The sequence below is a fragment of the Vicia villosa genome, linkage group LG1 (genome assembly GCF_029867415.1).
Source record: "Vicia villosa cultivar HV-30 ecotype Madison, WI linkage group LG1, Vvil1.0, whole genome shotgun sequence".
Taxonomy (NCBI): Eukaryota; Viridiplantae; Streptophyta; class Magnoliopsida; order Fabales; family Fabaceae; genus Vicia; species Vicia villosa.
Genome location: NC_081180.1, coordinates 48,997,084 through 49,023,303, shown reverse-complemented (window position 1 = coordinate 49,023,303; position 26,220 = coordinate 48,997,084). Strand labels below are relative to the sequence as shown.

General features: G+C 36.7%; 3 protein-coding genes across 3 annotated transcripts; 2 read left to right on the top strand and 1 right to left on the bottom strand.

Moving 5' to 3' along the window:
- Nucleotides 1-2,790: 2,790 nt before the first annotated feature.
- LOC131631020 (uncharacterized) lies at nt 2,791-4,464 on the top strand. Its single transcript, XM_058901805.1, has 2 exons — nt 2,791-3,471; nt 3,733-4,464. Exons 1-2 carry the CDS (start codon nt 2,791-2,793, stop codon nt 4,462-4,464), a joined length of 1,413 nt encoding a protein of 470 aa, XP_058757788.1.
- Nucleotides 4,465-6,837: 2,373 nt separating this feature from the next.
- On the bottom strand, nt 6,838-7,869 carry LOC131630939 (uncharacterized). Its single transcript, XM_058901713.1, has 2 exons — nt 7,672-7,869; nt 6,838-7,305 (listed from the first exon to the last, which is right to left on the bottom strand). Exons 1-2 carry the CDS (start codon nt 7,867-7,869, stop codon nt 6,838-6,840), a joined length of 666 nt encoding a protein of 221 aa, XP_058757696.1.
- A 2,806-nt stretch (nt 7,870-10,675) lies between these two features.
- Nucleotides 10,676-12,211, top strand: LOC131605714 (ethylene-responsive transcription factor ERF026-like). The gene has a single exon (XM_058878043.1). It carries the CDS (start codon nt 10,822-10,824, stop codon nt 11,320-11,322), a length of 501 nt encoding a protein of 166 aa, XP_058734026.1. The 5' UTR covers nt 10,676-10,821; the 3' UTR covers nt 11,323-12,211.
- Nucleotides 12,212-26,220: the final 14,009 nt, after the last annotated feature.

Here is a 26,220-nt window from a genome sequence, read left to right as displayed (position 1 = left end):
CCATTCCTGTAGTTGAAAGCGGTGAAGCTTCTTCTGATGAACCTTCTCGTCTTGCAAGGACTCTAGAAGCGATTCAGAGGAGACAGGATGAGCAAAGCTCACTCAATGACAAGTATGATGCTTTCATTGAAAGGCAAGAAGGACACAACAACGATGTTAAAGAGATGCTGGCCAAGATCTTGTCAAGACTAGGGCCATCTTAGATTGAGTCTGTGTTGTTTCTTTCTCTTCGTTGCATCTGTTTTGTTTCTGTGCATCTGATCTTATCACTTTGTACTTCTGTACCCAATGGTTGAACCTTAATGAAATCATCTTCTTCCTTCATGTGTTCTGTTTTATTCATCTGAATCTTTTCTATTTTTTGATGATATGACAAAAAGGGGGAGAAATACTGTGATAAATGATTTGATTTAATCAGTTGCATTCACTAACAAGAACTGCAAGTTCTATATGGTTTGAGTGTTTTTGCAGGTACAGAAGTGAAGTTGATCTTTAGAAGCAAACACTAGAAGCAAAACCATAAGAAGCGTTATTCTGTAAAAGGAATAAGCTCTTGGAAACTGAAGCAAGCTGAGTGCTGTCAAGCTTCAGAAATCAGAAGCAAGAAAGAAGAATGAATCAGAAGCACTGATAATAGAATTTGAATATCATTGTCTATCCTGTTCTGACAAAATTCTATTTGCTCTGATACATATAATGTTATGGCTCTGATACATTATTTGCTCTGATACATTATTTCAGCCTATATGGCTCTGATACATATAATGTGTTCAAACATACATTTTATGTTCTAACTCGTTCATGCTGACTTTTGTCGTTTAGTTTTTGTTCTGTAACATTTCAGGATGTAGAGATGCTCTGATGATGCTCTGGTACATTCAACAATGTTCTGATACAAATCTAGCATGAAGTAATGTTGGTAGACATTCAAAGTTCTGAAGCTATCCGAGGGAAGCAGAAATCAGAAGATGTGAATGTTCTAAAAGATCCAGAAAATTCAAGTTCTGAAGCTGTCCTGAATGGAAGCAGAAATCAGAAGCTGTGAGTGTTCTAAGGATCTAAAGAAATTCAAGTTCTGAAGCTGTCCAATGGAAGCAGAAGTCAGAAGCTATGAATTCTCTGAAGGCAGAAGCTTATATGATCGTCTCTACCGAAATAATCAGGGAAGTCTTTTATCAAAGTTCTTCGAGTATTTATTTCAGGGGGAGATTATTTATCTCAGGGGGAGATTGTTAATCTCATGGGGAGACATATTCATATGCTTATGCTATAGCTGTGTAATTTGTCTTTTGCCGTCTACTCTTTCTGATCGCAAATTCATATCATTTATATATGTTTTTGTCATCATCAAAAAGGGGGAGATTGTTAGAACAAGATTTGTTCTTATCAATTATCTTAGTTTTGATGATAACAATAATATGAATTTTGCTTAAGATAATATGGTACTCTAATCCAATGCAATTTCCCTTTCAGGAAATATATATAAAGAGTACGCATAATTCAGCGCTCAGAAGTTGTATCTCAAATGGTTCAGCATGCAACATCAGAACATGGTCTGGCAAGACATCAGAAGATGGTCGAAGCAGAATCAGAACATGGGTCTATGGAAGCATCAGAAGAACATGAGATCAGAAGCACTGAAGATCAGAAGATGGTATCACGCTCAGAAGCACTTCAAGGTCAGAAGATCAGAAGATGCTATGCACCAAGCTGTTTTGACTCTGATGATATTCAAACGTCGTATTCACAAACATCAGATCAGAAGGAAGTACAGGTGGCAGACTACGCTGACTGACAAAAGGAACGTTAAAAGCTACTAAAGGCTACGTCAGTAGACACAGCGTGAACAAGGCTCGAGGTAGTTGACAAAAGCGTATAACATTAAATGCAATGCTGTACGGAACACGCAAAGCATTAAATGCATTCAACGGTCATCTTCTCAACGCCTATAAATATGAAGTTCTGATGAGAAGCAAGGTTACCAATTTCTACATCTATTCTGTGAATATCAAACTTGCTGAAACGCTGTTCAATCAAAGCTCAGAATCTTCATCAACTCACTACATTGCTGTTGTAATATTTTAGTGAGATTAAGCTTAAACGTTAAGAGAAATATCACAGTTGTGATTATCGCTTTTAAGAAGCATTTGTAATACTCTTAGAATTACATTAAGTTGTAAGGAACTAGAGTGATCAGTGTGATCAGTATACTCTAGGAAGTCTTAGCAGTTGGCTGAGCAGTTTGTAACTAGAGTGATCGTGTTGATCAGAATACTCTAGGGAAGTCTTAGGAGTGAACTAAGCCTAGAGTGATCGTGTTGATCAGTAGACTCTAGAAAAGTCTTAGAGGGTATCTAAGCAGTTGTTCCTGGAGTGATCAGTGTGTGATCAGAAGACTCTGGAAGACTTAGTTGCGGACTAAGTGGAAAACCATTGTAATCCGTGCGATTAGTGGATTAAATCCTCAGTTGAGGTAAATCATCTCTGCGGGGGTGGACTGGAGTAGCTTCGTTAACAGCGAACCAGGATAAAAATAATTGTGCAATTTATTTTTATCGTCCAAGATTTAAAGTCACACTTATTCAATCCCCCCCCTTTCTAAGTGTTTTTCTATCCTTCATTTCTCTCACCATGTCTCAGAGTTCTCCCTCAAAGAAATCTTCTCCTACCTCTGAAACAGCATCAGGTTCTAGGGCACCAAATGTTGTGAGTGATCAAGATGTTGTGCTGGATGTTGTGCCATTGAACTCTGTTCCTGCTACCGATACTATTCGTAATCCACCAAGAAAGATGCATGCAAGAAAATCAACTGGGGGATCTGTTCCTGAAACCTTTTCTGTTCAAGGTAGAGAGGGTTCTGCTTATGTTCACAATGCGATCGCAGGTATTGTCACAAGAATCTTGAATGAAGGGCACAAGGTTGATGGGATATCTGTTCCTCTAGCCCAGATGTCTGCCTCTGAGAACAGCAAAGATGATCAAGATGGTCAAGATGATGCTAGCAAAGATCAGGGTGATGTTGAGACATCGGTTGATAACATTGAAGAGAAGATCCCAGGTGCCAAAGACGTTGAGACATCTGAAGCTGTTAATGTTGAAACATCTGGTACTAAAGATGCTGAAATTCCTGAGCCTGAGAAAGCTGAAGAGGTTCCTGTTGCTGTTTCTAAAGAAACCCCTAATGAAGGCCCTACTGTGCATGATGTGGTGAATCTGGATGATCTGGATGATTCTATTGACATTGCTGATGATGAACTCATCTCTAGCATCTCTCATAGAGTCAAGACTCGTAAGGGCAAACAGGCTTGTGATCAAGATTTCTCCAAACCTCAGGTTACTCCTCAAAAGAAGGTCACTATAAAGAAGGACAAGAAGGTCCTTGCTGAACCTTCAACCACAGGGAGCAAGGCTACTGTGAAGAAGAGGAAGGAAAGAAGTGTTTCTGTCCCAGAAGATGATGTCTTAAGTGATGTCCCTGACATCCCATCCAAGAAGAAGATTGCTGTCACAAAGTCCTCCACAAAGGTTCGTGATGTTCCTTTGGATAACATTTACTTGCACTATGCTTCAAATGCTATCCAGTGGAAGTTTGTCTATCAAAGAAGGCTGGCTCTGGAAAGAGAATTAGCAAATGATGCTCTGGAATGTCAAGAGGTCATGAAGCTCATCAAGGCTGTAGGTTTGATTAAAACTGTTACTCATTTTTCAAAGTGTTATGAAATGCTGGTGAAGGAATTTATTGTGAATTTGTCTCAAGATTGTGGTGATGGAACAACTGATGATTTTCATAAGGTGTATGTTAGAAGAAAGTGTATAGATTTTTCCCCTGCTGTTATCAACCTATATCTAGGTAGAGATGCTGAGGCTCAACCTGAGCTTGAAGTGACTGATAATGAGGTTTGCAAGGTAATCACTGGTGGTAAGGTTAAGAAGTGGCCCATAAAGAGCAAACTGTCTGCTAGTTCTCTTAATGTCAGGTATGCATTGCTGCACAAAATTGGTGCTGCTAACTGGGTGCCTACCAATCACACTTCCACCATTGCTGTTGGCCTAGGAAGATTCATATATGCTGTGGGAACCAAGACAAAATTTGACTATGGGACCTACATATTTGATCAAACTATGAGGCATGTTGGTACCTCTGCTACCAAGCTTCCCATTGCTTTCCCATCTCTGATATGTGGAATAATCCTCAAGAAACACCCTGGAATTCTGAAAAGTAAAGATTCTGTATGTAAGAGGGAGAGTGCTTTGTCTTTTCACTACAAGCTGCTGCAGAGGTCTGATGACAAGACATCTGCTGGGACATCACAACCCAGCAAATCTGTGAACAAAGCTCTTCTTATTGCTGAGCTAAAAGAGACTTGTCAAGAGTTGGACAACAGGAAGCTGAAACTTGAAAATCTCATCCACAGTCTTGAGCAGTCTACAAATGATGATCTTGCTGGTGAAAAAGGGTGGTGACAATATGGATGAAGACAAAGAGGCTGAGGAAGAAGCTGAGGATGCTGAGGCTGAGGGTGCTGAGAGTGGGAGTAGTGATGCTGCTGAATGGACTAGTAGCTCAAGTGATGACAATCCTGGTGGCTCTAGTGATGAAGACAGTGATGGGTCTGATGATTAGCTCTGCTGAGCTGAATATGTTTTGGCTCCTTTTGTGGCTAAAAAGGGGGAGTAATCGGTAGTGGTAGTGGTTGTTTTGTTGTAATGGTTGTTTTGTTATTTTGGTGATCTTTTGGTTTTTCTTGGACATGGTTGTTCTGTGGTTTTCCTTATTTTGGGTTTTCTCTGGTTCTCCCTAACAACGACAAGTGGTTTCTGTAACAGTTGATTAAGTAGATGTTTTCTGATTTTCTGGTGATTAATCAAGTTGCTGTTGTTGCTTACAGAATTTATTTTTCTATTACAGAATTTATTTTTCTGTTGTTGGCTGCTGTGTATGCTCTGATATCTGTTTACTTCTATTAGTGTTTTAGCCAAAAATTTGCCAAAGGGGGAGTTTGTAGATGTTGTTGATTGGCTGTAATTTTTGGTAAAACTAATTGTGGTTCTATCTTGTCAAAACTGGTGTCATGACATGCATTCTGCTGTTGTGAAGTCTTTCCTTATGCCGGCCTTTACCTGATGTCAAGGCCGATGTCATGACATTCGCAGCTGTTCGTTCTTTTCTATTACTATTTATGGTTATGTGATCTGATAAGATCCTATGCGCTTTATTTGGTAATGATTGATTCTGATCTGTTTCAAGGACGTCTTGGATGATTATTATTATTAGCTCCTTGATTTATGGAGATTAGTTTTATTAGGGTTAAAACTATTTTGTGGATCCAAGGCCCAGCTGCTGTTCTGTATGAAGGCTATATATTCCACGCAGGTGCTGCTGTTGACGTTAGGGTTTTTGTTTGAGAAACTTTTAGAGTTCTTTGTTTTTAAGTCTTTCGTTGTAGCTTTCTTGTAAGCCAAACAATCATCATGATGATTGTCTTGGTCTAGGCGTTTTGTTTTGAGTTGTAAGAAGTACTCAAAGCTTTTAAGCAAGAGTACTATTGTACTTGATCAAAGCTTTTAAGCAAGATCAAGTTGTGTCCTTGAAGAGTGTCTTCTTTTGTTATTCGTTGGTTAGTTTTCATCACTGCTGTGATTGAGGGGGAGTGAGTAGGATCTCTGGTCTAAGTTGTTTAGATTGAAGTTGCATTGGGTAGATATTAAGTGAAAGGCGTAATCTTGATTTGTATTACCTTTAATTGATATTACTTATAGTGGACTTCCTCCCTGGCTTGGTAGCCCCCAGATGTAGGTGTGTTTGCACCGAACTGGGTTAACAACTTTCCTGTGTTGTTTATCTGTTTACTCTTTGTTCTTTTGTTTAAAAATGTTCAGATAGTAATGTCGTGACATCCTGTTAGACATCGCGTGTCTGAGTCCAGAATTTCACCTTTTTCAATGAGTATGAGTTGAAATCACCTTCCGAGAGCAAACATAACAAGAAGATGGTGGATGTAAGTTATGTTTTCAAGTTCCTTGCAAGGCTAAATGTTGATTTTGACGAGGTTCGAGGCCGTATTCTTGGCAGAAATCCTATCCCGCCAATTGGTGAAGTATTTTTAGAAGTGCGTCGTGAAGAGAGTCGTCGACAAGTGATGCTTGGAAACAATACAGCAGATGTCTCTCCACCAGTTGAAGGATCTGACTTGGAAATTCCCCATGTCAATCATAAACCACTTCCTAATCAACGGGGTGGAGACAAGAATTATTTATTTTACGACTACTGTGGTCGCAATCCCCACACTCGAGAAACCATGGCCAGGCTGGTAAGTTTGGTGACCATCTTATGCCTACGGCCAATGAGGCTGATTCATCTCCATGTACGAAGGAGAAAATGGATAACCTTATTAAGTTTCTAAAGTTTAATTCATCTCTTAATATTCCTATTGGAACTGTGACACATACATGTAAGAATTCTTGGGCACTATCTGCCCACAACCACTATAACCCTTGGATAATAGATTCAGGGGCATCTGAACACATGACTAATTGCTCTCATCTATTCAGTTTCTATTTTCCAACTTCAAGTTTTGAAAAAGTTGGGATAGCTGATGGTAGTTATTCAAGTATTGCAAGCAAAGGAAGCATAAAAATTTCAAAACAAATCACTTTGCAATCTATTCTACATGTTCCTAAATTCGCTTGTAATCTTCTATCTGTTCATAAATTATCTAAGGACACTAATTTTTCTGTTATTTTTCGTCCTTTTACTTATGTTTTTTAGGATCAGAACTCGGGGAAGACGATTGGAACTGCTAGAGATATGAATGGACTGTACTACCTTAATGGAATTCAGTTTAGCAATACAACATTTTTTGGTTCAAAAAGTACAAGTGTAAGAATAAGTTTGGTTTTGCATCTGGCCTTGAATTCTGGGGAAACGATCTGGTCGCCCTCCACTCGAAGATAAGGACCGGTACCCTCGGTTGTCAAATCCACCCTAGGATTCTTCAGCTTAAGCTGGGCCACGATGGAGTTATAGGTATCTTCTGCAGCAGCCACGCAGTCTTTGCCCAGAACACGTATGTACTGGATCAGATCCGCCCGGGTCAAGAGAGCCTTCTCCTCGTCAATCTCGTCCTCAGCAGGGGCCAAAAACCAACGAAGAGAAGCCTCCCTAATCGAGGAAGACAGCATCACTCCATAAAGGGTCCGATAGAGCAGAGTGTATTGCCCCTGCACGTCATCCAGAGCATCCTCCTTGGCACTCAGACTAGCCCTCAAATCCGCCAGCTCCTGATCTCGGGCCTTCAGCTCCTCCTACGCCCCCTCCAAGGCAGCCGCCTTACTTTTGCAATCCTCCTCGAGCCCCCTCACGGCCTCCGTAGATAGGGGCGCCGAACGGGCATACAAAGCAACCAACTCGAGGACCCTAACGACATCGGCCGCGTCCTGCACCAAAAACCTCTAACGGACAGACGACTCCAGACCTTCAATGTGGAGAGACTCCGCTTGGGGAATGGTCAAAGAAGGTCCACCCTCAAAGATTCGAGGCTGAAGAAAACACGAAGGCAAGGTAAAGGGACCACCTCTCTCCTCCTGAGTTAAATCCACAACATCAACCCTAGGCCGCTTATGACGGACCAAAGTATCCGGATCTGGCTACTGACGCAGGGGGGGATGAACGGTAGCAGGCCTCAGAGAATCCCCTTGGTCAAAAGCACGAAAGGGAGATCCTACAGCCACCGGGGAGGATGAGGAAGTTCCAGAACCAATCGTCGGGGTACTTTGCACAACTTCCAGCCGAGGACCAGCACTCTTCTTAATCACCACCTTAGTCTTGCTCGCATGCTTGTGCATCCTGTCGTGACGCGCCCGGTCCATAGATTATGACAAACAAACACACATAAGAGTCAGCTCGTCATAATGAATAGAATACACACATAAAATAAAAGTGACAACGGGAAGATACCAAGGTAAGCTAAGGCACCCTCGTCTGTCCCACTCGCCAGCAGGTCTTTGATGTTAATAAGACGGGGCTCCAGAACAGGCTCCCCGCCACCATCAACTAAGGGCTTCCCCGATCGATCCAACTTCGCGACCAAAGGGAGGACCTGCACAAATCCCTAAAGAACGGCATAATCAGCCCGTCCGTCCTCATCCAGATCCCCGACCCTGGTAAGATATTGATCGGTGCCATATGTAAAATGGTCCCGCGACCAGAAGAACCTAAACATCGTCTTTCGAGCAGTAACGGGCTCCCCTATATCATTGAGGACCGAACGACCGTTCACGTCCAGGTCGGAACCCGAGAGAAAACGGAGTCACGAGCCTCCTTGGACTGGAGACGAATAAGATAGAAGCGCGTCTTATAATTCTTCAAAGAGTCAGAATATGACTTGAAGATCTTCTTCGTCTGTTTTAAGGACACCCAGCCGAACTGACCGTTAGCAACCTTTCGTTGCATGTAAAAGCAATAGAAAAATAGCAGAATGGTCGCCGCTATCTTCAAATACGAGCAAGTCGGCTCGAATGCCCGGATGAGAAATTGCGTTAGGGTGAAGCTGACCTGGCGCCACTTCCAGGTGGTTGAACACAACAATCTGAAATTCAGTAAAAGGCACCAGGAAACCCATCTCCCGAAATATCACTTCGTACATGGGAATCAGGTCAGGTGCATATACATCAGACACCCAGTCTTCTTCCCCGGGGACAAGTACAGACCACCCATTCTTATTCACATCACCCTCGGGATCCACATGGCCCCCGATCCCCAAGAAAATATTTGATAGGTCCTTGACGAAATGACTCTGGATCTCGAGCGCCTCCTTCAGCATCCATGAGTTCGGGGGACACCCCCTGTTGGGCCGGGGGCGTCGCTGACGACGAGCCTGAAGTTGAAGGACATCTTGGATCGGCCATAATCACCTGAAAAGCAGGGGAGAATAATGAATTTGGCAATACAATCAAATCCACCCTTCCACCACTGTCCAAAGTGAAAGGGCGCGCAAACAATCAGAGGACGAAAGATCTATGACCATGCCCCTCCCCGAGGAATCATTCGTCGAACAAAAAGGCATTTGCACTAACTCAGGCTAAACATGCACGCTGCGCCGAGGGAAACACTTTCAGAAGAAAACCTAAAAACGCACTAAAGGAAACATAAAATCCCTAGAAACAATCGGTGAAGCAGAAGCTAAATTCACAGCAAACAGCCTAACGTTTCGCAACCGTCAGCGGCGGAGAAACCAGTATTCTCCACCGTCTACCACCAACAAAACCACTGAACTCACGTCTAATGTCATGCTAAAAGTTCTACCCTTACCACATTACATACATCTCTAAACAGTCAAAAGGAACAAACAGAGAACAAAACGAAAGCGTGAACTTACGATTGAGAAGAAAGCACAGAGAACAAGTTTAAAAAGTTTGAAAAAGAAGACAATCCAAAGTATTTATAGGCGCCTAAGAGACGTCATACGCGTCGCACGTGGCCTTTGGGAATGGAAGGGTCATCATTAACCCTAGGAGCCTACGGCTAGACTAGCCATCATCACGCATTAAATGTGACACGTATCCCAAACTGCTAAATCCCAAGCGACACGCCTCCTAGCTCCTGGCCTGATCGTCCCTCTCCCCGTATTCTATAAGCAACTTTCCTCGGAGGCACCGGATCCACCTCCCCGGCAGAGCTCCTCTGCCCAGCTTCCTCAAAGTCGTCACTCCCACGGTCGGAAGCAACGACTTGGGGGACTCTTGTTCTGGACCGGCTCAATTATTCCAATTGGGTCAATCCACTCTTTGGCCCAAGGCATTCTGGTCCACACACGCGGCAGCCTTCCCTGGCCCGCTCCGGGCGAACATAAGACACAACCGAGCATGTTAAAGCCTCGTGCTCGGCAACAGCTAGTTCCCGCGTTTCCTGGCCTAGCGCCTCGCATGGGTCCTCAAAAGGTGGAGTCTTTTTCACAGAACTGCCCTATAAATAGCCCTCTAACCTTATAGGGCAAGGTAATCACTTTCTTACCCATAATCTCTCACTTTTCTGTTGTACCTTGTTGTCCAAACACTTACTTTGACATTTGAGTGCCTTGCAGGTACAACCACCTTTTTCTCCTCCAACCGTCCCGGAATTCAAGTTTCGTTGTTGCTGGCCACCTGTTCTGCTCGAAAAGATCAACTATACACAAAAATTTAATATAAAAAATTAAATATAAGAAAAAATTATATGACTCAATATGAATTCTTTATAGTTGTAACATTAAAATAAAAAATTGCATGAATTAGTTCAAAATTATATGGTTAAATAAGATCCATAAAATCATCAAAAGATTAATTAACCATTTGAGGTGATTATTAATATAACAATGATCAAAATTGTCCAAGTTTAATTAATTGTTTAAAAAAAAATACTAATCAATATTAATGATGAAAGTAATATCAGAGTTACTAGCTGTGGCTATCATCTACATCAATCAATTGCATTATCTATCACAAAAATTGTACCTTTTCTTTTAATGAGTTGTCTATTGGTCGTTGAAAATAATATATACCCGAAACAGTTCTCATTTGCAATTACACCCCAACCAATCGCCACAATTTTGCTGTACAAACAAAAAGCACCACTCAGTTGCTCCGCGAACTCGCCACGGTTTCTTCTTTATTGCGCGCATTCTACAACTCAAGCTCATGCATATATCTACTCTTACTATCTTCACTAACATAATTCAAACCATTCTCTTCTTCTTCTTCTTAATTCATCCAATCATTTTCATAACTCAATCTTTTACTTCAAGTTTACACTTTTTGCTGCAATTTACCTTATTTCAAACAACCATGTCTTCTTCTTCTTCCAAAAGACACCCAACATACCACGGAATTCGAAGCCGGGGAGGAAAATGGGTGACTGAAATCCGCGAGCCTCGCAAAACCAACCGCATATGGTTGGGCACATTCCCCACTCCTGAGATGGCTGCCGCAGCATATGACGTTGCGGCTTTAGCTCTCAAAGGTCGGGACGCAGTGCTAAACTTTCCTGACAGGGCTAGCATGTATCCCGTACCGGCTTCCAATTCGTCTGATGACATACGCAACGCTGCTACTGCTGCAGCTGAATTCATGAACGCTGAATTCAGCAATGATGCTGGTTATGAAGTTAATCCTTCCTATCAAGCCGATCAGTTTCTTGATGAGGAAGCTATATTCTCCATGCCAAGTTTAATGGTAGCAATGGCTGAGGGAATGATGCTTTCACCTCCCAGAATGAATTCACCTCCCTCTGATTACTTACATGACCAATATTACACTATGGGACAAAGTTTGTGGAACCATTTTTGATCTGCCACACTCTCCCTCTCTATATATAATTTACATATGATATATAACTACTACTTTTTTTTTTCTTTCCTGATCCTATTCACCAAACAAATTAAGTACTTTAATTACTACTATCTATAATGGAATAGGAAAATGTATCTAGCGCATAGCATGCATCGCAGTGATCATGACTAGCTAGAGAGTTTGTGTGTGTTTCGATGCTTGTGGGATCAATTCGTTTTGGCCTGGTTACATTCGTATCAGAATTTTCTTTTATGTTTTCATTATATACATGAGTTATGAGTTTTTTGGTGCCAAGTTTTTCTTTTCTTTAATATACATATATATACTGCTACTATTATATTTAATGATTTCAAAGAGTAATAATACCCGACAAAAAGTGGGTGACAAAAAGTAGAAGCTTGAGACAAAATGTTGAAAACATCACGACGAATTCAAAACCAAATGGATATGCATAGGAAAGACTATTTATTGCGATGCAAAAGTTAGAAAAGACATGTTTGGTTGCTTTGCTTGGAAGATGAATCATAATATGTACTTTTTCTAAGAGCAACAAGATTCTATTAACGCGAGCACAAGGGTATTTGATGACACTGTGGCATTATGTAAAGTTTGTGAGTAGTTTGGACTGAATTGATCAAATAATGAGCAAAAGTCGAGAAAAAGTATGGAAGAAAAAACAAAAATTATCAAGAGGAAAAAACTAAGGACTTTGAGAAAATTTGAAAGAAAAAAAAAAGGAAGAAAATTAAATGCATTTTGCCTATGGAATTCTCGCGGTGCAGTGCTGACATTGAGAGCGCGACACTTTGACACGTAGAAATTGCAATAAATAAGATTTTTTTTCTATTTTTTGAAGGGTTTTGGATTTGATAGAGAAAGTCATAGCTTGGAGTTCTAAGAAGGATTATGAGGATTTAGGAAGTTATTGAAGACATTTATCTTCATTGAATTTCATGTCCTTTTCATCTAAACACATGATAATTGTTAGATGCACTATGATTAGCTAGATTCCTTATATTAGATCTTTTTAGACAAACCTGCATGTATTTTATTGGATCATATGACTCTTTGAAATTACTTGAATTCTTTTATGTTATTGTTATTATTTAATTTTCCTTGATTTTAATGCTTCTTATGTGTTGGTAAATGCATGAATCGATATCAGATAAGTAAGAATTATTGACCATACGTTTACTGATCCGATCTAAGGAAATTATTCAACATAGTAATTAACTATGAATAGATAATTATAAATTGTGACTTTTGAATTAACGAACGTAGAACGCTTGGTTTAACTTAGTATTAGCCTAAGAAATTAGGGAATTAATTATTTTGTAGATTAGTGAGTTGTACACTAAGGAATTAGGTGGAGTCGCCTTGGTAATTCGATGTTGTTGGCATGGATTTGCAACATCAGGTTCGGCGTAAGAAAGACGAGGAAATACCTAATGAAATGATGATGTTTGGTAAATGTTTTTCGGCATGATTATTGGCTTTGAGAGTCGAAGTAGCCATGTTACTCCAAAAATTGGGACTTAGAACATTCTTTAGATTGCAAAGGGTAGTATCCTCAGAGATTCAACACGGTTAATGGTCGATAGTATCAGTTGGAGTAAAACATCAAAAATCTCTTCCTTTATTTTCTCTTGTCTTTTCTAGCATTTCACTTTTTCATTTACATTACGCTTTGTAAGAATTTTTGACCAAGTCGAAAATCATCGTTTTCCTTGCAATCTATTTTTTTCGTAGTCGAACTATACTTTTACAATATAAATCAACCACTTTTTATAAGAAGTTACACACAAATATGTCCTAGGATTAAATAGTCAATCCTGCATGTAACATTTCCAAAGACTAACGATTGTTTACCAAATATCCAGGTAAATAAATTGGCACATCTGGTGGGACCTTTTTGTACGAGTTTTTCTTAAAAGTTTTCTTTTAGGAAATCTTAGTTTTTTGGTATCCTGTTAGTTCTTCATTTGAGTTATTCTCAATGATCATGTGTGTATGCGCTTCAGGAGTGGTTAGTTACTTCCAGAAATGGCACGTCCACCCGCTAGGAATAGTCCTACACCAAATCCATAAATAACCCCCAAAGCCAAGGGGAACAACCAACTCATTCAAAAATGAGTAGCGTCGAGACTCCGACCGTTAATGGTGTCACCACCCTTTACATGCCTCAACGATGATGCCTTCGATAATATCTGAACCAACAGCATTTTCACCATTATCGGTGAGTGTTCCGACAACGCTTGGGGGCACACGCTCACATTTAAAAACACTTCCAACCCAGGATTTACTTATACTCCACAACTCACGTTACCAATGGTGACAATGGAACAACCTTATGGCATGCCAAAGGCAATGATGGAAAGCCTACAAACAAATACGTCTACATACGCAGATAATACAGTTTTTGCTTTTTCGCCTAATAGTCTTCAATTGGCGTTGGGAAGCGATAAGCAACTCTAGTCGGACGACGGGACCACAAATAGGGGTTAGTTACATCCCTCAAACTACACCATCTTTGAACACAACATCTCTCATGTGTGTAAGACAACAAATAGACGAGAGTAATAATAAAATAGTTAACTTGCTTACGTAGTAGATTGATACAATGTTCAATACCCTAATTTAGAATACTAACCATAATTACCAAATATTTGCGAACCAAATGGGGCGAATTACATATTTCTTTTGTACTCTGCAAGTGCCTAATCAGCAATTCCCTCAGGTTCAAAATGTTAGCCCTCTCCAAAATATAGGAGTGTCTAATAATATAGGAGTTCCCATAAATTAAGGTCTACAAAGGGAGGCACCCCGACTAGTAGTGCCCCTTGAGCATGCAGAAGTCGAGGGTAATGTAGACCAAAATGACCCGGAAATAGTCTTGGTTAACATAAATCAAAATGCGGACAAAGTATACTGGACGTCCAGTAAAATAATATTGGAAGGAAGAATAATTTGGCTCATATGGTTGAAGTTATTCTTGCCCAAAATGGCCTTAATGTAGGCCTTCATAGACCAAATTCGGTGTGTTCTTTGTCGGAATATGTATTAGAAACTGAACTCCCCAGGTGTTGCACCCTAAAATTTGTCCTCCTGATTTTATTTATCTGGCTTAGGTTTTGCGTTCATTTGCATCCTTTTATTAAGGCAGTAGCGTATTTGCATCTCATTCAAGAAAAATAAAAATATATATAAATAGCATCATATGCATTAACATTCATTCAGAAAATCAAAATATACATGACATGTTCATTTTTTTTGCATTTCATTCGAGTTTCTTCATTTTTTCACTAACCATGATTTTACAATTTTAATTTTAATTCAATTTAATTCTTTAAATTGAATTTCTATTAAGGTTATGAAATTATTTTCTTTATTGCATGTTTTTGTTGTGTTTGTTTTTCTTTTTATAGGTGCAAATAATAAGTCAGGACAATTACAAAAAGGCTATTGGTGCAAGAATAGCTCAAAGTCCATTTTATTTGAATTCAAGTTTTAGCCCAAGTTGGTCCAACTCATACTCAATTGATCCAAGAGATTTTTTTAGACAATTTCTTTATAGACCCCTTGGGGGGAGAACCCCTGCTAAAAACCTCAAAATACCCCTAACTTCGGAGATGCATTTTCGAAGTCTTTTTTTTCTTCAGATTTTTCTAGAATTCAGAGATGCATCTCCAAAAACACCAGTTTCGGGGTGTTTCCGAAGATGCATCTCCGAAAACACCCATTTTCACATTTTTGGATGTTTTCGGAGATGCATCACCGAAATATGCAGGAAGTTATTTTTTGTTTTCTAAACAATGGTTAGTCCTGTATTTTAAATTAAACGACAATTCTTAATGTAAATAGTGTTTGATATAAACTAAATATAACACGCAAATTGGAATAAAATACTAATATTATATATACAAAACACAGTGTACGTAAATGTCAAAATAATACAACCCGAATACAAAAAAGTCAAGAATAAAAAATAAATAGGCAACTGCTACTGAGTATGCCTAACCCTAACTCCCTGGGACCTCCTCTGCCTCGTATATGCTGTCGCACCGGCCACGTCCTCGACCATCCTTTCCACGATGGCAACTGCCTTTGGACCGCCGTGCTCAATGATACCTCTGTCCAATGCGTCCCTTCCAAGCATCTCTATTCGCTGGCATATCGGCAGGAGATCAGTGGCATGGTCATCCTCGGCCTGCTCGTTCTCCAAGATCTCCTCGTGTGCTGGCCTAGGAGCTCCGGGAGCGTCGGGTGTCATCAGAGGATGTGACACCCGATACAACCATGTCACGTACTCCTTTACACAGTGCCACTCCGGGGTGGACGCCATACGCCGATACTTATCCGGGACCAAATGATGTGTCCAATCCTCAAATATAGCAGTGAGCTCCACTCGGGTAACTGTTTCGGGAGAAGCCTCAAACGGTGACCTCAGTATCATCTGCACACATCCAAACTGTCTCATTCACTGCTCCGGCAGATACCTCACCATGGTGTTGGCCCCGCATGCCAACCATCCAGAGTTTAACGCGATGCGATCGAATGGGACAATAGCACGGTAGTCGGTGAACGGCGCCCAACGGATGTCATTGTGAGTAGTGCGGCCGAGGTACCCGCGATAAGGGCCCACTGTTTTATTCCCTCTTTGGAGAACGTATCGGGCGACCCTGGGCATGGCGTCAATGTACGCAAGATCAATGGCGAAGCCGTGGATGCGGGGGAAGTACGACATGATCCAGCCTTGAAACACAAATACGATAATATGTTAAAAATAAATATGAACCATAAATAAATATGAAAGAATTAAAAAGAAACGTACTGTCAGGAGTGTGCAAGATTAAGTCAACTGTCTGGTCCTCTAGTTGGAGGTTTCATTCAGCTTCTTGTATAGGTATACCAGAATAGCTTCCCCTAGTTCCACTGGTCAATGGTACTCAGGTCCATAAAGTAGTGGAGATATGTCATGTCGAGTGCAATGCCTGCCAAGAACATGAACCAGCACCGCAGAGCGCTGACACGGTGAAACTCTATAAAAAGCCCGTCACCCTCTTGCTCGGACTCTGATGCCGCCACCAAGTGGTTCTCATACAGCTCTCTCAAGCTGGAGAACCGGATATGGGCCCCACTCGTTGCCCGACACTCATAATTAGCCATGTTTGGGTCCAAACCCAGATAGTCGACCATCCACTCAATCGCCTCGACCCTCTGTATCCGGGAATGGCGCAGCAGCCTCCCTCTGATCGGCAGGTGGAGCAGACACTGAACATCGTGCAAGGTGATCGTTAACTCCCCAAAAGGAAAGTGGAAAGAAGACGTCTTCTTGTGCCACCGCTCCACGAAAGCCCCCTGCGTGCCGTGGCTGGTATTTATATACCCGGTCATGCACAACCCGCCGAGCCCGGAACCAGCTACCACATCATTAAAACACTGGGCCTCTAGTTTAAACATATCAAAAATCTTCCGCGTGTGGTTCACGGATTTTATCGTCGGCCTTTCCTGTTACAACAAAAACAAAAAAGATTTTTGTTAGACCTTTAGGAGAAAGTGGAATAAAAAACAGTTAAATTATAAAGTGTAATTAAAAAAATACTTCTCCCTCCCAGACGCGTCGAACGACGTGGTCGTGGTAGTAAATCAGCAAGGAAGTGTCACTAGGCCCTCCCGGGTAGTCGTCCTCCTCCTCCCCGTGCGGAGGATCAGCATTAGGTATCTCCTCCTCCTCGTATCTCACCTCCTCCTCATCCTTCCGTACCTCCTCCTGACGGGAAGAAGACACCCGAGCCATCCGACTCCTCGATTCAGATGAGGAACCAGCCTCATCCATCTGGACGAGTACTCGTACTCTACCCCGTCTCTGTGTCGATGCTAACTGCGAGGCCCGCTCGCGTCGAGCCAACGTTGTCTGGGTCTCTCTTCCCTGTCTAAGTCGTGCGAGGTTTCCTTCCATTTTCCTGAAAAAATTGAAATTCGTAAGAAGGAGAAACAATCAAGAAAAAAAAAATTTTGGGTTCATTTCGGAAGTGCATTTTCGAAACTGGTATTTGAGGTGTTTTCGGAAATACACTTCCGAAACCCCTCTGCGAACTCCATTTTTGCAGAACCTCCACATCTTACCCTAAGTGCTTCAAAATCAAATTTTTCCTATCTAAACATACTCAGTGACATATAATAACTTAAACATACTACATCATACTAATTTCTGACACCCCTAATATCAATTTCAATCCTAGATTTAAAGTTGTGAGAACTTACAGATTTGAAGTGATGTTGATGGTGCTTTAGAAGTACTCTTTGAAGGTTGGAGAGCAATTTGATGTTGTTTTGAAGTAGCCTTTGGAGTGTGTAGGCGCAAATGGTTGAGAAATTTTAAAGTTTTGGTGTTTAGGGTAAACTGAAAATGGGGGAAGTTGTTTTGTTTAAACAGCAAAACGCGCGTTTTTTCGGAAATGCATCTCTGAAATGTTGTTTTCGGAGATGCATCTCCGAAATTATTTTTTTAAGTTAAAAAAATGTGTTTTCGGAGATGCATCTTCGAAATCATTTTTTTAAAGTAAAATAAATGTGTTTTCGGAGATGCATCTCCGAAATCACCTTTTTTTTACTTCGGAGATGCACTTCCGAATTATGGGAGCATTTTGGGAATTTCTCCACGGATATCCAAGAAGATTGGGGTCCATAAAAAAATAATCTTTTTTGTAACTTTTGATTTGGACCTAAGTTTGTTTGTTAGCCCAACCGATTTCCTGCCTGCACCACACCATGTTTAGCGGCCCAATTCAGCTTTTCACTTGATGCAGCACCCCCTGAATCTGCAGTTCACATCCCCTGGCTGGTTTGTTTTAATTTTTAACTTGGGCCTTCACCTTTATACAAGTCCAACGTCCTGCCTTTTATTTGCACCTAATGCACTGTTTGTTTTAGTTTTAATTGTTTGCTTGTATAGTTTTCTTTAATTGATAAAAATTTGCTTAATATCAAAAATGCAAAAAAAATACTTGTTAGAATATATGGTTAGTAAGATTTTGTTTAATTAATTCTATAATATTAAAAACACAAAAAAAATAAGGTATACAGATGAAAAAGCTCTGATAGTTTCTTCAGATGAACCTAATTATTAACAAGGACATCTTAATCTTAATATATATATATCAAACAGTTAATCACATATTTGAAGAACTCTGAAGTAGGTGTTGAACATAGAATATGATGAAAAGGTAGCGTTTGGAGTATTTTCATTTAGAAGATCTAATGATCATGTCGTTTATTGGAGATAGTAAAGGATTGTTTTTATCTTAATGCTACTAAAAAAAATTTCGTTATTATTTTTTCTTTTCAATTTAACATGTGGATTAACAACAAACATTTTTTTTACATAATTTGGAATAATTTTATTAAGGTTCGATGCTTAAGTCTTTTTTTGAATAATTTTATAAAGGTTTATTGTTTAAGTTTCTTTTGCCTCATATCCTTCCATGTTTTTGTGTTAAAAACGAGAATACTAATGATATTAGAATTATAAAGGTTTATTTAATTTATTTTTGTTATTAAATAAATTATTTTAATAGATAAAATGATTTATACAATAAAATGTATAATTTCTTACAAATAAAAGTCTACATAATTTATATATGTAAGTAGATATAACAAGAATTTTTGTAATTAATTAACCTTACATATTATATACTAAAAAAGTATATAAGATTGCAAATAACTTCCTATTATGTGTTATATTTTGATGAACAACTAATTATAAATTTTAATTTATTATACGTATTATTTAATATTTATAAGATTTATTTTTATACTAAGAAATTATTTATTTTGAATATAATTATCCATATAGGTCTATTAATTTGTCTATATTTAACATTTTGTTAATGTAATAGTGTTATTAGATAGCAAAATCGACCAAACAGTAATATAATATGCATTTGTTTTGTTTCCTTTGTTATTCTTTTTACTTTTAAATGATAATAAATTTGTTATTTTTTTCATATATTCTAATATCTACTGTATATTTTATTTTTCTATTTTAAAAATATTAAATGTTACATTCAATTAAAAATAAATTATAAAATATTATATAAAAATGATTTTATATAAAAAATACAATATAGACAATGTTATTTTTATAAACGGGAACAATTGTTTTTATAAAAATAGTGATCCAGATATTATTTATATAAAAAAAATTTATAGGCACATGTTTTGTTATTCAGCTAACATTTCAAATTCTATGTAATGCTTATTTATATATACTCTAATTATTTTAAAAATAACTATATTAGTTATAAAATAAAAGATAACCATATTATTTATAAAAAAATTAGTTACAATCATTTAAATTAATTATCATCAATATTACTCTAATTTTTAATTTATATTTTTTAATATTTATTTATATTATATTATTTAAACTATATACATATGATGTTAAAAAATTTAATACGACGATTTTAAAATATAGGAATTTGCTACACATAAATTTAATACGGGTTAGAGTTTACAATTGTTTTTAATGTTAACATATATAATATTCATTCTCACGTAAAATATATGATATTTGTGTTTGTGAATGAAATGTATGAGAGTAAGAGTTGTATTTACTATTTAGTTTATGAGAATGTGAGTAAATCAATTGTGTGTATTAATTATTTATAAATCAATAAAAATTTATTTCTCAACCTATTAAAGGTTTGTATTATTTTCAAGATTGAACTTTATTTTTTTTAAAATATTTTCTAATTTAAAGTATTCTCATATTATAATATTCATATCACCTTTTTTTTCACCTAAATAATTTAATTAAAATCAAAATTATTTATATTTTCACCCTTGACCTATTTATAACAATGGTGTATATCACAGATTTTATAGAAGCGCCGATCATGATCTTATTTATATTTACACACGGGTACTTATATGGTATGCGTATATGGTATTGATATTAACACATTTAATTCAAAATTATTCGATTGAATATTAAATATTAACGGAAAAATAATGTTTATTGATCAAAATATTTAATATTAAAACAAATGAGCCTACCACACTGATCCCATTGTGAATGCACATGTATCCCGTTAATATTCAAAATATTGAATATTAACTGGAGCACGGAGTTATTGATTAAAATATTGAATATTAACGGGAGCACGAAGCTACTGATCAAAATTTTGAATATTATCGGAAACATTAAGTTACTGAACCAAATTTTGAATATTAACGGGAACAAATTTTGAACATTAACGGGAACACGAAGTTACTATTCAAAATAATAAATATTAACGGGAATACGGGGTTATTGACAAAATATTGAATATTAACGAGAACACAAAGTTACTGATAATTTTTTTGAATATCAACATAAACATTAACTTACTGATACATTTTTTCAATATTAACGGGAACACGGAGTTACTGATCAAAATAATGAATATTAACGGGAACATGACGTTACTGGTAAAAATATTGAATATTAACAGGAACAAATTTGGAATACGTTGAAAGTAAATGTGACTAAGTTTATTGCATTGGACAATCGACATTGTGTATTCTTTATTGATCTTCCCAAATTTTATTGCATATTAATAAAATAACACTTTATTATTCTATTCTTTATCAGTTTTATTTTTAATTTTATTATGTATCTTTGCTGAACGAAATGTATCATAATAATAATTACATCAATTTTTTTATAAAAAAAATATAATATTGAACAAAATAAGCAAGAACATGAAGTTACTAATCAAAATATTGAATATTAACGGGAACATGAAGTTACTGAATAAAATATTGAATATTAACGAGAACATGAATTACTGATCAAAATATTGAATACTAACGGGAATTTGAAGTTACTGATCGAAATATAAAACATTAACAGGAACATGAAGTTACTGATCGAAATATTGAATATTGTAACAAATGACCGTACCACACTGGTCCCCGTGCGAATGCACGGATATCCCGTTAATATTTAAAATATTGAATATTAACGGGAGCACGGAGTTATTGATTAAAATACTGAATATTAACGGAAGATAAAGTTACTTATCAAAATTTTTAATATAATCGGAAACATTAAGTTACTGATCCAAAATTTGAATATTAACGGGAACACAAAGTTACTAATCAAAATAATAAATATTAACGGGAACACGAAGTTATTGACAAAATATTGAATATTAACGAGAACACGAAGTTAGTGATATTTTTTTTTAATATAAACGGAACATGAAGTTACTGATAATTTTTTTCAATATTAACGGGAACAAATTTGGAATATTAACGGGAACACAAAGTAATTGATCAAAATAATGAATATCAAGAGAACACGGAGTTACTGATAAAAATAAAGAATATTAACGGGAACATGAAGTTACTGATAGAAATATTGAATATTAACGGGAACAAGTTTGGAATATTAATGGGAATACCAAGTTACTGATCAAAATAATGAATATTAGCGGGAAAATGAAGATACTGATCAAAATATTGAATATTAACGGGTACATGAAGTTACTGAATAAAATATTAAATATTAACGAGAACATGAATTACTGATAAACATATTAAATATTTACGGGAACATTAAGTTACTGATCGAAATATTGAATATTAACGGGAAAATAATTTTTATTGATGAAAATATCCCAAACTTTGTCCCAACCTATTAAAAAGAAATTTCTATATTTCACACATCTGGTTTTATGACATTTACCTCTAGAATAATATATATATTGAACAAAATAACACGGCCACAAGGGTACCCGTGCGGACGCACGGGTATCACGCTAGTATATATAAATCCAAGGTTGTCATGATGGCAACCCTAGACACATGTCATCATAATAACAATTTTTGGTAACACCCTAACTATTCAATTTACAATTTTGTCCCCACAATAAAAATAAATAATAATAATAAAAAATATAATAAACATAATAATTATAATTATAATAATATATTATAATTAATTTGATCCTACATTAATATTAATCATAATATAATAAAAGAAAATAACCATAAAAAATCATAAAAATTTCAATTTAATATACTTTAAAGCATTTGTTTTATTAATTTTATAAGACAATCACCACTGAACCAACTAACGATTGGTAGTAGATATTTTATTTTACAACTATAATTAATTATTTAATTTTTTTGACAGATAATTAATGATTAAATTGATTCAAAGAAAATATATTATTGTAATGAATTGTTTCTTAACAAAATAAAATTTTAATTTTTTTTTACATTCCTAATAAATTTTTATATAGAATAATTATTTGGTCACAGTTTTATTAATTCATCTTAAAATTTGAATATTTAAAACAAATAGTTGAATAAATGAATTACTAAAATGCATTTTTTATTATTTTTTGAACTTCTCATATTTCTCAATCTCGCATTTCAAATGCTTTATTAATTTTTATTACTTTCAATTAATATTATTGATAATTTTTATAACGGCCAACTAATATTGCTAATAATTTATTTAACTTTATTTACTATTAATTTTATATTAAAAAGTGATATATGAAAGTGTTTTTTGTTGTAACTATATAAATGAATGATAATGTATACTATTACTTTGATTTATCAAAATTTAACTGATGATACATGATTTCATAAAATAATAAAAACATAAATTCTTAATTATGCACACAACCGCGCATGGGGCGGGTCACAATCTAGTAAAAAATTGAGTTAAGTTGTCAGCAAAATAGAACCAACCAACATGAGATTCCATTTACAAATTGAGTAGCAGAAATAGGATAGAAATTGTAACCGGTCTATTAGCTATAACTCATGAGCTAATCTGGTCTTGCCGCAACCAGGTAGTCCATGCAACAAAACACCACCGATCGATTTGACTCCCAAGAGTTTACACATGTTAGGATTAAAGATTGGCCATAAAATCTTGGCTTTCAACTCCTCAATTACATTTTTCATCCCACCTAAATCCTTAAACATCGGCACTTTCTTTTTCTCAGCCAAAACAGCAGAATTACTCACTTTCTCTCCATCGGAAGCCAAAACAACAGAATTACAGGAGGTTGTTGTCATCTCCTTTTCTTGTTCTAAATCCATTTTCTTACTTTTCTTTCCATGGCTTTCGCCATTATCGCTATAGTTGTCATGAGTAGTAGTAGTAGTATTAAGAGCATTATGAACTAATCGAATGAGTGTTTGATGCTTTGTTCGGTGATAATCAGAATAAGTTGAGGTGAGATGCTTCACTATTTCCTCGGCGGATGAGTAGTTTGCTTTGCAGGATTGCACTCACGGCCAAGAGTTTGTTGGAGTAAACCTCCTTCTCTGTTTTTTCTTTTCATCTCTGTAAGACTAAGATGTACAGAACAGAGTTATGTATGGAAGAAAAAAGCTGTGGTTTATGTTAGGGTTTTGAATCCTGAGGCTTTATATATGTAACTGTAAGCGTCGTTAGCTCAGTGGGATAAACAAAGTGTACGGGTATTTTAGAATTTAAAATTATAATACTTATTAAAAAGTTGATATTTAGTTTTGAGATTAATTGACATGCACTCTCAATGTAAAAAAAATTTATACTCCATCATCACCATTCAAATGAATTACTTTAATAAAAATTAAAATAAAAGTCAAATAATTTTAACAAATCAACGGTAAAGATTCATTGACAGTGTAAAACTTCTTTACAGCATCAGTGTAAAACTTCTTTATACCGTCAGTGTATTCTAATTAAATTCTTTAGTTTAGATCAAGACATTTTTTATTAATAATATCTAAAAGTTATTAGTGTTAACTTATAACAATTATATCACATTAAGACATTTTTTATTAATAGTATTCTCTTATATAATTTTATCTTTTATTATCAATAAAAATTGAATCATTCATTAATATAATAATAAAATTTTAATATTAATTTTAAGATTTTTTTTGTAAGAGTATCTAAAAGTTGAATTTTATGGTATTTTGAGGTTAGATAGATAACGTGTGCATTGCACAACCGCAAAGGAGATATGGGATGTTCTCATCAAATTGTACGAGGTCAAGTCACTGCACAACCGCATTTTCTTAAAGAGAAGACTCTACACTCTTTGAATGAGTGAATCCACATCTATGAAAAATCACATCAACATTCAATACCATGTTTTCTCAACTTACATCGGTAAATTTTAGCATAGCAGAAAATGAACGTGCAAAAATTCTACTTCAGAGCTTACCATATGCATATGATCCACTCGCCGTCAACTTAACAAATAATGATGTTACATACCGTCTATACTTTGATGATCTTGCTGGAGCCATTCTTGAGGAAGATTCCATGCGTATAAACAAGGAAGACCGTTAAGAAAACTCAAAACAAGTAGAAGCTTTGACAATGACGAGAGGCAGATCAGTGGAATATGGCCCTAGTGGGAGCCAAAATCATGGTAGATCAAAGTCTCGAAGTAAGATAAATGTGAGATGCTACAATTGTGGCAATAAAAGGCACTTGAAAAGAGATTGTTGGTTTAAGAAGAATGGTGAGAAGTTTTTTAGGCAAGTTCATCTCAAGGATCTATTGTCAATACCTCTGATGATGGAGAGATTCTATATAGTGGAGCAACAACTGGTTTCATAGGTAGTAAACAGCTCACTGACGCTTGGATAATTGATTCAGGAGCAACATGGCACATGAGTTCTCAACGAGATTGGTCTTACACTTATCAACCTATCTCAGAAGGATCAGTGTTCATGAGAAATGATTACGCTTTAGGAATTGTTGGTGTGGGTACTGTCAAAATAAAAATTGTATTCCCTCCGTCCTAAAATATAAGAGAAAAAAATGCATTTTTTTTGTTCCTAAATATAAGAGAAAAAGATTATCTTTCATTTCTTTCAAGGTAAAATTAAATGCAAATTGCATTTAACTTACATTCTCTCTCATCATTTCTATAACTAACAACCAATTAAAAAAATTTACATCTTCCAAAACACTTTATTTAAAGAAAACCATACGTCAAAGGATTTTATTTTTACTTTTCTTAATAAGCGTGATTTTATTTTTTTTCTCTTACAATTTGGGACGGGGGGAGTATGATGGTACATTTTGCACAATTCAAGAGGTACGACATGTGAAAGGGTTGAAGAATAATTTATTGTCTATTGGACAATTAAATGACCTCGGGTGCAAGACCCATATTGAAGGTGGGATATTGAAGATGGTGAGAGGTGCTCTAGTAGTGATGAAGGCAGAAAAGCTATCTGCAAATCTATACATTCTTATGGGAGAGACGTTGCAAGATGGTGATGTGTTAGTTGTATCAACTAGTCAAGAAAACTCAACCAAAATGTGGCATCGCAAACTAGGCCATATGTTAGAATGAGGCTTAAAAGTTCTTGTGGAACATAATCTCTTACCCGGGCTCAAATCGGTAAGTTTATCTTTCTGTGAGCACTATGTGATAAGAAAACAACATAGGTTGAAGTTTGATAGATCAACTACTAAGAGCAAACACATACTTGACTTGATTCATTCTAATGTGTGGGAGTCACCGCAAATTTCCCTGTGAGGAGAAAAATAATTCGTTTCATTGATGATTACTCCAGAAGATTATGGGTATACCCAATCAAGAAGCAGTCAGATGTGTTTTCAATATTTAAACATTTCAAAGCACTAGTTGAGCTTGAAACTGGAAAGAAGATTAAGTGATTGAGGACATACAATGGAAGAGATATACAGATGGTGGATTTATGGCATTCTCCAAGGAAGAGTGTATAATGAGATAATTTACAATTGCTCATACACCTCAACAGAATGGTGTAGAAGGGCGGATGAATAGAACTATCCTAGAAAGAACTAAGGCTATGTTGCAAATTGTGGGACTAGCCAAGTCGTTATGGGCAGAA

Excerpts from the sequence above, each read along its gene's own strand:
- LOC131631020 (XM_058901805.1), top strand. The coding sequence starts at position 2,791 with ATGCATGCAAGAAAATCAACTGGGGGATCTGTTCCTGAAACCTTTTCT. Across the intron at positions 3,472-3,732 it reads AAGATGATGTCTTAAGTGAT|GAATTTATTGTGAATTTGTC; the intron begins GTCCCTGACATC and ends ATGCTGGTGAAG.
- LOC131630939 (XM_058901713.1), bottom strand. The coding sequence starts at position 7,869 with ATGGACCGGGCGCGTCACGACAGGATGCACAAGCATGCGAGCAAGACT. Across the intron at positions 7,306-7,671 it reads ATTCTCTGAGGCCTGCTACC|GAGGAGCTGAAGGCCCGAGA; the intron begins GTTCATCCCCCC and ends GAGGGGGCGTAG.
- LOC131605714 (XM_058878043.1), top strand. The coding sequence starts at position 10,822 with ATGTCTTCTTCTTCTTCCAAAAGACACCCAACATACCACGGAATTCGA.